General features: G+C 56.2%; 1 protein-coding gene across 1 annotated transcript in view; it reads right to left on the bottom strand.

Moving 5' to 3' along the window:
* IGSF21 (immunoglobin superfamily member 21) overlaps positions 1-11,373 on the bottom strand; it is a 259,896-nt gene extending 248,523 nt beyond the window's left edge. Inside the window, exon 1 of the mRNA XM_074975095.1 lies at positions 11,190-11,373. Within this exon, the coding sequence (XP_074831196.1) occupies positions 11,190-11,253 (64 nt within the window). The 5' untranslated portion in view covers positions 11,254-11,373. The remainder of the gene's footprint in view (positions 1-11,189) is intronic.
* Positions 11,374-12,071: the final 698 nt, after the last annotated feature.

The following is a 12,071-nucleotide window of genomic DNA, read 5'->3' as shown; positions in this document are numbered from 1 at the left end:
TTCTCAGTGGTAGCAGATGACAGAACAAGGAGTAATGGTCTCAAGTTTCAGTGGGGGAGGTTTAGGTTGGGTATTAGGAAAAACTTTTTCACTAGGAGGGTGGTGAAACACTGGAATGCGTTACCTAGGGAGGTGGTGGAATCTCCTTCCTTAGAAGTTTTTAAGGTCAGGCTTGACAAAGCCCTGGCTGGGATGATTTAGTTGGGGATTGGTCCTGCTTTGAGCAGGGGGTGGGACTAGATGACGTCCTGAGGTCCCTTCCAACCCTGATATTCTATGATTCATTCTTATGTAAAAGAAAAAACAGGCTGCTCTGGAGAAGCAGCGTAAGTGATAGTTTGCAATTCCAGGCCAGTTCTCAATACAACACAGGGCCAAGAACTGGACCCTGGGAAGAGTGGATCAATAAACAAGCTAGACCACTACATATTCCTATGAAGACTGGACCATGTACTTAGAGCACTAGCCTAGGTCTTGGGAGACAGGGGTGCAAGTCTCTGCTCTGCCACAGACCTAATGTGTGATTTTAGGCATGTCACTTAGGCCCCAATTCCCCTTCTGAGGTAACTCTGATGTTTCAAGCTTTCTGGATAGGTGTGGAAACATTTCTAGTCTGAATACTCACCCGAAGAGATATCCATGGCTGGACTGGCAACATTCTCTCTTCCCACCAAACCAACATGATTCTGTATGAATATTTTATACTGGGGAACCCTTTCCCTCCATATCTGCACGGTGAGTTGGTGGTTTCTATTGGCATGAATCTTCAGAGCTGGGGGGAGGGAGGGCATATTTCCCAAGCTCTACATCTACACTGAAACTTCATCTTGCCTGACTACCTAGCTGCAGTGCAGGATGCAAATACCAGGTAGACGGTCACCAAACACAGAACTGGGGACCAGGAATTAGGCACAAAGCTGGGGGCACTTGGGAGGTTCACACCAAGGGGGAGTTGGCAGAGCAACCCACACGACAGAGGGGAGACAGAAACAAGGAGGAACTTCCTGTCCCAGTGTCCAAACTACAAGGCATTTCCTCCGAGTGCTAAAAGACTTTCCATTAAAGGCGATAAGGAAACGTGGGGCCTAATCCTAGGAGAAGGGAGTCGAGAGAGAGACACACGCTTTGCACTGCAGCAACCTGCCGCCAACTCGGAAGTGGACAGCGTGTGACAAACGGTCACGGGAGAAAGCCCCCAAACGATACAAAGAAGCCATAGCTCAAGCAGATGCTTGATGGACTGTAACCACTTCTGACAGGGGCCCGGTGGCTCTGGCCCCCTTCTCCGTTTTGGCAACATGCAGCTAGATTGTCATGCCAAGGAAGATACTCGAATGGGAACGTTTGTCAACTGGAGGCAGAGTGTCCTCGGTGACTGACAAGGGGAGTTGTTTGAGGAAAGGGGACGGGGTAGTAAACGGGGCACACACCAATGGGAGATTATGGAGCAAGGCATGCAGGGAAGGGAGGGTGCTTTCTCTGCACACGCATACAAACACACTCTTTGCAACGTCGCTCCCCGGGGAAGATCTTTTTTAAATAAGGTGGCTGCAGATCAAGAGAAGGAATTGCAGAAGAGAAATATTCCGGCTCGGCCGCTACAGATACACACGGATAGTCCTGGGGCTAGGGAACAGCACAACTGGCTCGTGCAAGCCAACCGGGATGTACGTGCACAGGCTGTGTATCCCCATGCTGCCCGCGCTCAGGCCGCTCGCCCCTCTCAGCCTGCAGCCTTTGGAAAGTAGAGGCAGGGCTGGGACCCCTGGGACCCAGCACTGCCCCACTGCCCTCTCTCATCCTAGAAATGCCTCTGTGCTATCCGCGAATGGCCACAGACTCTCAGGTCACTCCGGGCTTGCAAGCATCCAGCCAGCTGGTGCCAGAGGGTGGCATCAGGATGGCAGAGAAGTCTGGGCTGGATTGCCCCGTCCCATGAGGAGTTCCCTGCCAAGGAGGTATGTGTGGAGGAGGTCTTCTGACTCCATGGGACAGGGGATCAATGGGGAAGGGTCCCTGTCCCCAAGAACTGCCAGTACAGGAGCTGCCCCACATGAATATGCTCCCCAAAGGCTTTTACGGGCCCCTCTCCTCTCTTTGCTGCACGGCTGCTGTTGGCAGAGACTCTGCAGCTGGTCGGTAGCAGCCACAGTACTCAAGAGCCAGGATCTTCTCCTCGGTTCCACTGACCCAGCCCCATATTGGGGAGCTGAAGTCTGGCCCTTTAAAGTACAGCCAGCCAGGCTCGTCTCAAACCTTTCTGCAGGACACTTCGGAGTGGACTCAAAGGACACGTGGAAGGCTGGATTAACCAGGATGGATGGCAAAAATCTCTCTCTCCCGCACCAAACCCTTCAGTGCGCAGTGGAAATGGCCGGACTCGGAGGATCCAGGAGAGCATCCTTGACCTTCTCAGAGACACCTCCCTCCTGCAGGATTAACCTCTCCTGTGTCAGGCTGTCAGGGCCAGAAGGCTGCAGAAGGGCTTTGCCCCCAAGACAGAAAGGCCTGGGAACCTGCAGAGCCTGTTCATGGAGAACTGGTGCAGGTTGCCCAGCTTTGGTCCTGCAGGACCAGCTGCTGTGGAGTTGGTGCCAACAGCGCAAATCTTGCAGACACTCTTACCTAACAGGAGTGAAGGGAGAGCAAGCGACAGTGGGACCACAGGATCAGGAGGGCGTCTACACAGACGACCAGCAAGTCCTGGTAGAGGCTGCCTGACCTCCAGAGCGGAGTACCTGGAGGGGGCATGAATGCATCTGGGGAGGGGCAGCCTCACTGGAGGTTGGAGAGCCCATTCCCTGGGGAACATGGAATTTCTACTTAGCCCTGTTCATTGAGTGGACCTGGAGAAAGTGAGGAACCTAGTTTGGGGGGATGTGAGGGGCTCAGCGGGGTTACAAGCTGGGGGCAGGCTGCTCCACTCCAGTACTGGACACGCACCGGCCTCTCGGCACGTAACGCTGGCCTCTGTACATACAGATCTCCCCCCTACACCTCTGCCTGCTGCATCACTTCTTGTTAACGAGCGAGCCCACTGGCTAAGCGGTATATTTTCCTGCCAGACGGCAGCTCCTCTGGGACTACCGGATTCCTCTCCACCCTCACAAACAGAGCTGGTCTCTCTCATTAGTCTGGGATTCCTGGCTCCCGAATAAATATAAGCTCAAAGGACCAATTCACCATAAATCAGAGCTATCCACGAGGTAAGGTTTTGTCCAATTTGTTCCCGGCTTATTGCTTGCCCTGCAACGCAACACCCCACCCCATCAGAATGGTAGCAATTTGCACCCGCTTTGTAAATATTTGCACTGGTGATCACACAAGATGTAGGTCAGCCATGGACTAGGCTCTCTGGCCCAGACCCTCGAAGGTATTTAGGATGGAAGCGAGGAGTCTAACTACCTTTGAGGGTATTCATGTCTGCAGCTGTCCTGGCCAGAGCGAGGTGACAATCTGCAAATATTTCCCGGGAATGTACATGACTTTCTGACGTTCAAGTGACTTTGCTAGACTGTCCATGGGCACCAAACACTGCCGAAGAAAAGGAGTTTATTGGCAGGAGCGTTTGAGGAAACTGCATATTTTGAGCCAACCTTGCAGAATATGGACACAAAGGGAATTTCAGAGATTTCAGAAGCCTAATAGACTCGTGTTCATTCTAGGAGGGGACAAACACACACCAGGCCTGTCCAATCAAACCAGCTCAAATGTTGACTATCAAATAGAGTGACTTGCTTGCAAATGATCAATAGGCTGAGAATTATTTGCAGAAATTATAACGGACAAATGAAGACAAAAATCACTCTGTTTGGGACCAATTTGCAAACAGAAAAAGAGGTAAAAGTCAATGAATAAAGTTGTCCCTAGTGAATTATTTCCCCAGATCTATCCCAGACCTGAAAGTGCAACAAGAAAAACAACGGTTTAGATCAGTGATACCCAGACCTCAGTGGTTCAGTAGCCAAATTAGTGATCAACGTTACCCAAAGAGCCGCAGCAGTGTGAATTCATGGTTTCATTTACTATAGTGTGTTATTCTCACAGCAAAATGACTGACCAAGTATTATTATATCAACTACAGTTGGTGAACAACACAGTAAAAGCACCCTAATTGGTTACTAACTTAGATCCGTTAATAATTAAATCACACAGTGTTTTAGGATCAGGTGCTGCAAAGAGCGGTAGGAGACACATTAAAGAGCCACTTGCAGCTCTCAAGCCTCAGTCTGGTATCCCTAATTTATATTCTTGTAGTGCCTAGAGGCCAAAACTGAGGTCAGGGACCCATTGCGCCAGGTGCTGGACACAAAGATGGCGACCGACAGCCCCTGCCCTGAAGAGCCACCAATCGAAATAGACAAGGCAGACAAACAGTGGGAGGGGACACAGGACACAGAGTGGGAAAGTGACTTGCCCCAGGGTCATGGAGTAGGCTGGTTTTGGAGCCAGGATTGTCTGCACAAACACTGAGCTTGCAGCCAGCTTGGGTGTAAGTCTACCCCGCACTAACCTGTCGCACACGGAGTGTCCGGGTGGACCTGGTTCCCAAGTGAACTTTGATATACTCTGCTTTGAAGCAGATTAAAGCAAACTAGGGCACTTTAAGTGTGCAACAGCAAGGTCCACATGGATACTTAATGTGGGGTAGAGTCACACCCCAGCTCTCCAAACTAAGGGCTGATCTACAATAGAAAGTTAGGTCTGTCCACCTATGTCAATAGGGGGTGTGAAAAATTCACCCACCCCCACAAGACATAGTTAAGCTGACCTAAGCCCTTGTGCAGAGAGCAGTAGGTGGATGGAAGAATTCTTCTACGACCTAGCTACCACTTCTCGGGGAGGTGGATTTACTAGCGACAGGAGGGGTTCTTCCATCGCTGTAGTCAGCGTCTACACTGAGGCACTACAGTGGTGCTGTGCCACTGAAGTGTTTCTAGTGTAGACATGTGTGACTAAGTGGGGGATTGTCTTGTTTTTTCCTTGTTTTCCAATGGTTTGCATGCAGGGGGGCGGGACTCAGTTTCCCTGGGTGTTACTGGTTTAACGAGGTGATGGGAGAGGGAGTCTTTTGTTACAGAGGACCGGCGAGGGAACTTGGGACCCCAGCCAATGGCCTGGAGAATGGATACCCCAGCGACTGGGAGGCCCAGCTCAGGAGTTGCAGCCGGTTCTGGCCAGTGGGAGGACAATGGACTGTGAAGAGAGGACCCGGTGACCTAACCAGCCAGTTCTGGCCAGAGGACAGAAGAGGGGAGAAGAAGCCCAGGAGACCCTGTTTACCTGGAGAGAAGACAATGGACAGAGGCGGGGCTTGGGGCTGGTGATATCAGCTGCCCAGCTGGGAAGGAGGGAGGCTCTGGGCTGGGGAGAGAGAGCAGGCAGAGCCCACCTGGATGCGGGGGAGACTTGGATGTCCTGCGCTGAGAGAGGCCAGGCCTGAGAGTTTCCTATGCTGTGTTCAAACGCTCAATAAACCCTCCTGTTCAGGGGCGGCTCTACCAATTTTCCATACCCAAGCTGCTGAATTGCCACCGCCGAAACAGCACTGGGGCTGCCACCGAATTCCCGCCGCGCCCAGAAGAGCAGCAGAGCTGCCGCCGAATTGCTGCCGTGGGACACGGACTGCCGCCCCGTTCTGAATGCCGCCCCAAGCACCGGCTTGGAAAGCGGGTGCCTGGAGCCGGCCCTCCTCCGGTTTTACACCAGCTGAGTGTCACTCCAGTCTAGAGAACAGGGTTGCATTATTCCCTCTGGGAGAGGAGGCCCTGGGGGTCCAGAGCGAGTGGACTCCCTGAGGGGGCCCACGGCGAGAAACAGGTGTGCTAAGGCTCGGAGAGGTGCGGCTCCGAGAGGTGGAGGGGCTTAACCCCCAAGAGAGAGTGGACCCCTGAGAAGGGCTGTCTCACTGAAGGGGGTTCCCCCCACGGACCGCATGGGGCCAAGAGTGGGCACGACCTGTGAGTCCATGACAACATGCCCTCAGGGTTCATGCAGACAAGCCCCAAGTCTCCTGACCGCAATTTAGTGTCCCACGGGACCATGCTACCTCCTGAAGTGATTAGGGTTTCCTTGTAGCCATTGCTGCTCTTTCTCCAGCACAGAGATGGCCTCAATGGTTTTCTCTCTCACACAGACACACTTTTCTGCTTTTCCCCCCTAGCTTATGAACTCTCATCCTGCTGTCAGAGGATGCTCTGAAGGGCTGGAGCGAATCTCAGCCCCACTCCGCTCCCAACCATTAAACAAGGCTCCCGGCTGCACTTGTCTATGGTGCACCCTACCGCAACCCACATGTGCACTGGGGTCTCCTTCTCCAGGTAGGAAAATCCTGCACTGACATTTCCACTGCATCACATGGGGCTGGCTGACATGGCCTCCAGCCATTCCCCTGAGTCACGAGCCCAGATTGTCAAGTTTACTTCACTTAGGAGGCTCCATTGGGGCTGTAATCCTGGGCCAAGAGACTCAGAGGCAACAGAGAGGCCCTTAGGTGGCTTTACCGCCTCAGTGCAGCATGGTTTGTAGCCAGGGCAAACACAATCTGCAAGCAAGATCCTTCCCAATGACACATTTATTTATTGTTTGTACTGTGGTAGCACCAAGAAGCCAGATCAGGGATCGGGCCCTGTTGTGCAAGGTGCAGTACAAATATATGACAGAAAGCCAGCCCTGCCCCAATGAGCTGACAAGGTGTCAGAGAAGAGACAGTAGGTGGGTACAGACAGATGGGGGCAGTGCAAACTGGGAGGATTGAGAGCAGCATGACAAACAGCATTCACAGCACACCAGTTGCCTAGCTTTGCTGGGGTTTTTTAAAATTTGTTGCATCAGAAGAGAGAGGCCCAGCAGTTACGTCATTAGCCGGAGACCTGGGTTCAGTTCCTAGCTCTGCCTAGAGCTCCCTGCAAGTCCCTCTAAGCCTCAGTTTCCCCATCTATTATGTCCTAAGGGATATTAGCACTTCCCTCCCTCACAGGGCATGGTGAAGTGCTCAGACACCATAACGGCGGACCTTTCACCAGTGCTAAGGTCCCTAAATGATAACCGAGAAGTGCATTGAAAAAGCGTGCCCCAGTCCCACTCTCTGCCCCAATCCAATACAAAGCAGGGGCCTAAGAGTGTGTCTCTTGGAGAAGTTACTGGACCCTGGCTGGGCCTGAATCTCTCCCGCCCTGCACCTTTCAGAGCTTACAAAGCGAGTATTAAATGGCACTAAATCTGCATTCTCTGGTCACTCCCCTGGGCTGGGGGTGGGGGGCAGCATTTAACACCCCCATTACACTGCTGCAGAGGGGTCCTACCCTGACTCTGGACAACACTGCAGCTCCTACGCGCCAACTCTGGGCATACAGGAAACACCATGCCTGTGGATCTCCTGAGCAGGGAATCTCCCTAGTGCAAGGGAGATTCCCTGGAGGTATAAAGCCAGCAACCAGCCCCACACCGCTCCTCCTTGGAGGCCTTGTGGCATGCTGTCCATGTGGCTGGAAGGGGAGGGAGGAGAGGTGGCCAGTCCGCACTGCACTCTGGCTGAACTGGGCAGCTGGGAGCTCCTTGGAGAGATGCCGCAGGTGAGGTAAGTCAGAGCAGCCCCTGGGCCTGGTCTACATTATACCAGAGACTGCGCAAGTCCCTGGCAGCCTCCAGAACCCAGGAAGTGCCAAGATGGCACAGAGCCACCCTGTGCTGTGCTGAGCCAAGCAAATGGACTTTAAGCAAAGAAGAAACAGCCTCTGTGGGTCAATCGTTACACTGGGTGGAAAGCAAATACCTCGCTCCCAGTAACGCTTGGATGCTGTAGCTGACAGCAGCCTTCCTTGTGGGTGTAAAGTACATCACAAAAGAAAACCTGCAGTCCTCTTTTCCCCCCAGGTGTTCTCCGGTGCTTTCCAAACCCCAATAAAGCACAACTCCCTTCTCCTGGCCAGGTTTTGATGGACACTTTCCTTTCACCTCTCCCAAGTGCCGATCAGACCGCAGCCACCTGAGCCCAGACTGCAGGTGACTTCCATGAAAGCTAGAGAAGAGGTACGTGGAGGGCGAGATCACTCATGGCGTGAGAACCGGGTCACTGTCTGCAGGCCACAGCCGGGGAAAAGGCCATTGGAGGATAAAAGAAGATCAAACCAGAAGCCAAAATAAACTCAGCTCTGAGCAAATAAACCAGCTTGCCCTCTTCTGGGTCCAAGTAATGTTAAAGGGAGGCCCTGCTGTGACAGCCCAGTGCTGAATGGGGCCGGCTGAGGTCAAAGTATTTCTCTGGGTTGCTACAGATCTTCCAGGGTAGGTTGGGACAGGAGTAAGAGGCCAGGTCAGGCAGTTTGACCACAGCTAAGGAAGCCGGACAAGTGGCAGAGAGGAATGGGGCTCCCCTCCCCGCTGCCGTCCCCAGTGCACCGGTGAAGGGTTGGGACGTGAGGCCCAGGTAGGAGCCTCAGCTTACCAGCTGGATGTGCTGGGCAGGCTTCTCCCTTCTTCCCTGTACAGCTGGGCACGCCGGGTATTCGCAGTTAGCTCGGACCCTCTTGGCTTCCTCCCCCAGCTCTGAAGAGCTCAGAGGCTTCAAAGCCTGAAGTTGCTCCAGTAAAACCCTTCGCCCACCGTGTCTCCCTCCTGCCCCAGAACCAACATGGCTACACCACCGCTGCAGACGTGCTTGGTAACACGCATCAAATGCTACCCTAGCCAACGGGCAGCCAGTAGATCCCAGCCCCCCTCCTCCCCCAGGGCCACCTGCCGGCTCCAGCCAGGTGTGCCCCGCTTACACTGGGGCGGTATCCCAGTCTGGCCAGCCCCATAGCTCTGGGAAATGCACCCTCCCTACACACACTGGGCATCACAGGTAACAAACCAGCCATGCAGGCAGCCTCTGGCACAGCCAGGCGTCCTGCCTAACGCGCTAGCCGCGCCTTGCCTTGCCATAGGGGGACGCTGCACCGTGCCTTGCAAAGCCCCCTCCAGTGTCGGGCCCAGCCAGCCGCCTGGGCTGACTCGCTCGGCCGATGGCAGCGGGCAAGCCCCCCACCCGCACTGGGAAGCGCCGCGCCGAGCTGGAGACAGATGAAACGGCTTCCTGGCTATTAAATTTTCACCATCCCGGGGCCCGCTTGAAAGAAGAAGGTCCCAGCCCAGCCGGGCTTCTATTATTCAAACCCTCTTCCCAGAACAAAGCGGCCGGCCTGGCCCCGAGAGGGGCGCAGCGGGGGCGGGGGGGGGGGGGAGACCGAGTTGCTGTGTGAACCCAGCCGAGCCGCTTGCGGGTCCCGCCGGAGTTTGCAAACTTAGCCAGGCTGGCTGGCAGCCCGCGCCAGAAGCGGCCTCTGCCGGCTGCCAAGGGCGCCCCCTCTCGGATCTGGGCGAGCATCGCCGCAGCCGGTGTCCCCCAAAAGCGCATCTCCAGCAGGGCCGGGGGCGCTCCCCGGGCGACTCCCCCCCCCCCCGGGCGACACACACCGGGGAGAGCAGCATCGAGCCAGCAAGGCTCCAGCTCCTGCCTAGCGTCCTGCCAGGGCCCCCAGAGGAACCCAGCGAGGAGACACCCCCCGGCTCACCCCAGCGGCCGAGCCACCCCGGGCAGGGGACACACGAGCCTTCTTTGTCAAGCGCATTCTCCGGTCCATGGACCCGGCATCTCTATGGACCGGGCGGCTCCAGGGGGACCGGACTGGTTTCCCCCCCTCCCAGCTGTGCCGGGAGGGTTCTGCTTCCCTGCTACCACGATAGCCTTCAGCCTGGGGGCTCACTGGACGTGCCCCCCCGAGGCGCTGGGTATTGCACAGGAGAGGTTGCACGTTTCCCCGCGATCGCATTGCAGACACCCCGGCCCCAGCGTAGGGCTGGTTTTGTTTTTTTTAAAAAAACAAACAGAAAAAAAAAACACCCCGACCGAGCAGCGGGCAAATCGGCCACCTGACCCCCCCCCCCCTTCCCAGCCGGAGCCAAGGAGGAAGCTTCGCAGCGTGGCAGGGCAGCTGAGCCCACGGAAAGGGCTGGTTGAGATTTAAAAGCCTCTTGCCCTAGGCTGACACCGGTTAGTTCCCCCCTCCCCCGCTGCTCCTTTTAGGCGGAAAGGAAAAGGGGGTGTGAAGGGGCGGAGGATTGCAGGGGGAGGGGGGCGCTGCTGCCAGCCCCACTCTCAGACCCGATTGCCCGCCCCCAGGCCAAGCCTTTTTGCTCCCATCCCTTTAAGCCGAACTCAATCCGGATTGTTCGCCAGAGGTTTACACGCCTAACAGGTGCCGCTCCGGAGTGGGAGCTGTTGCTAGAGCAGAAAGCCAGCTCCCCTTGCTGGGGTTCCGTCCTCTACCCTGGGTGGCGGGCTCTGCGCACCAGCTATTTCTCTGCGACCCCCACTTTGTAAATCACTCGGGCGGGTTTGATTTCCACGCACGCAGAGTTGGCGGCGGCGGTTGTGTTTGCACAGGACGAACCCCGGCCCCCGGCTCATCAGCCGCAATCGGCGGGTTATTATTTGTAACGAGCACTCCACAATGCGCCGTGATTGTCGCTCCTCTTCCCACCGGGGAGCGACTGGCAGCGCGAGAGACCTGCCTTCTGCACCCGCCAGCCGAAGCGGATGGAAAGGGCTGGCATGAAACAACGCCCCCACCCCAAAACCCCAACGAGCCCCCCCGTGCAGCCCCCCCAAACCCCAACGAAACCAGCCCCCCCGTGCAGCCCCCCCTCGCCCCCAAACCCCAACGAAACCAGCCCCCCCGTGCAGCCCCCCTCGCCCCCAAACCCCAACGAAACCAGCCCCCCCGTGCAGCCCCCCCTCGCCCCCAAACCCCAACGAAACCAGCCCCCCCGTGCAGCCCCCCTCGCCCCCAAACCCCAACGAAACCGCCCTCCCGTGCAGCCCCCCAAACCCCAACGAAACCACCCCCCCCGTGCAGCCCCCCTCGCCCGCAAACCCCAACGAAACCAAAACACTGTTCGCCTAAGGGAAGGGCTGCACAGAGAGAGACTACCCAGGAAAGTATCCAAGAGCCAGAGCAAGTGCGTTACAAAATTAAGCCGGGGGCCAGATCCTCCACTGGAGCTAAATACTTCGCTCCGATTTACCCCAGCAAGCCCATAGGTTTGATTGGAGCCACGCTGATTTACACCAGCTGGGGAATCTGACCCCCCCCTTCTTTCCTTTCGGGGTTGGAATCAAAGCCCCCCAAGGGGGGGGGGTCACTCACCCAGCACCGCATCCAGAAGGTCCCAAAGTAGAAAGCAAAGGAGCAGGTAGTTCATCTTTCGCATGTTGCCCCCCGGAAAAAAAACTCCATCTGGTTCAGAAGCGCCCCAGCCTTCCGCAGGGCGATCCGGAGAGGGGCATGGGAGGGTTGGGGACGACGGGACAGCGACGTGGGTCAAACATCGCGGCCCGCTGGAGTCCGGGGTGGCGGGGGGAGGAAGAGGAAGGAGGAGGGGATCGAAGGGGGGGGGGGAGGGAGGCAGAGCCCGAATCAAGCAGGAGACGCTGCACCTGGGTGGCGCGCCCGCCTCTGTCTCTCGTTGCGCGCAGGCTGCCCGAGGAATCCAAATCAGCTGCCCGAGTTTTGGAGGAAATCTCCACTCCGCTCTCCTTCCGCTCCCTCTCCGGCGTGTGCGTATCAGACAGACTTTTCTCTAATCCTCCCTGGCTTCTGCGCTCCCGTCCTTTAAGCCGATTTATTGCAGCAAGAGAGTCACGGCAGAGATCACCCTCCCCCCTGCTTTCCCCACGTCCCCCACCCTCGGCTGCTGCTTAACCCTTTCCCGGCTTGCAAAAAATACAGATCTCCCCCGGCTCAGCCTCCCCGGTCAGCGCCCGTGGCTGGCACGGGCCAGGCGCGCAGATGGAGAGCCAGGCACGGGTAGCGGAGAGCCAGAGATTAGCGAGCCCCGGGGCGCTCCAGTGAAAATTGTGCCAGCAGCTTCCGTTCTAATCCCCTTCTTTGCAGCGTTTGGTAAATAACCCCCCCCCCCCCCCGGACTCACGCCGCTAAGAGCCCCGAATTCCTCAATGCATCGGTTCAATTGCCCCTTTGATTTGAAGTTACGAACTGGGCCAGTGTGCTCACTGGGGTTTCTTAAAG

Source organism: Natator depressus, chromosome 18 (genome assembly GCF_965152275.1).
Source record: "Natator depressus isolate rNatDep1 chromosome 18, rNatDep2.hap1, whole genome shotgun sequence".
NCBI lineage: Eukaryota > Metazoa > Chordata > Testudines > Cheloniidae > Natator > Natator depressus.
This window is presented reverse-complemented; position numbering and strand designations above follow the sequence as displayed.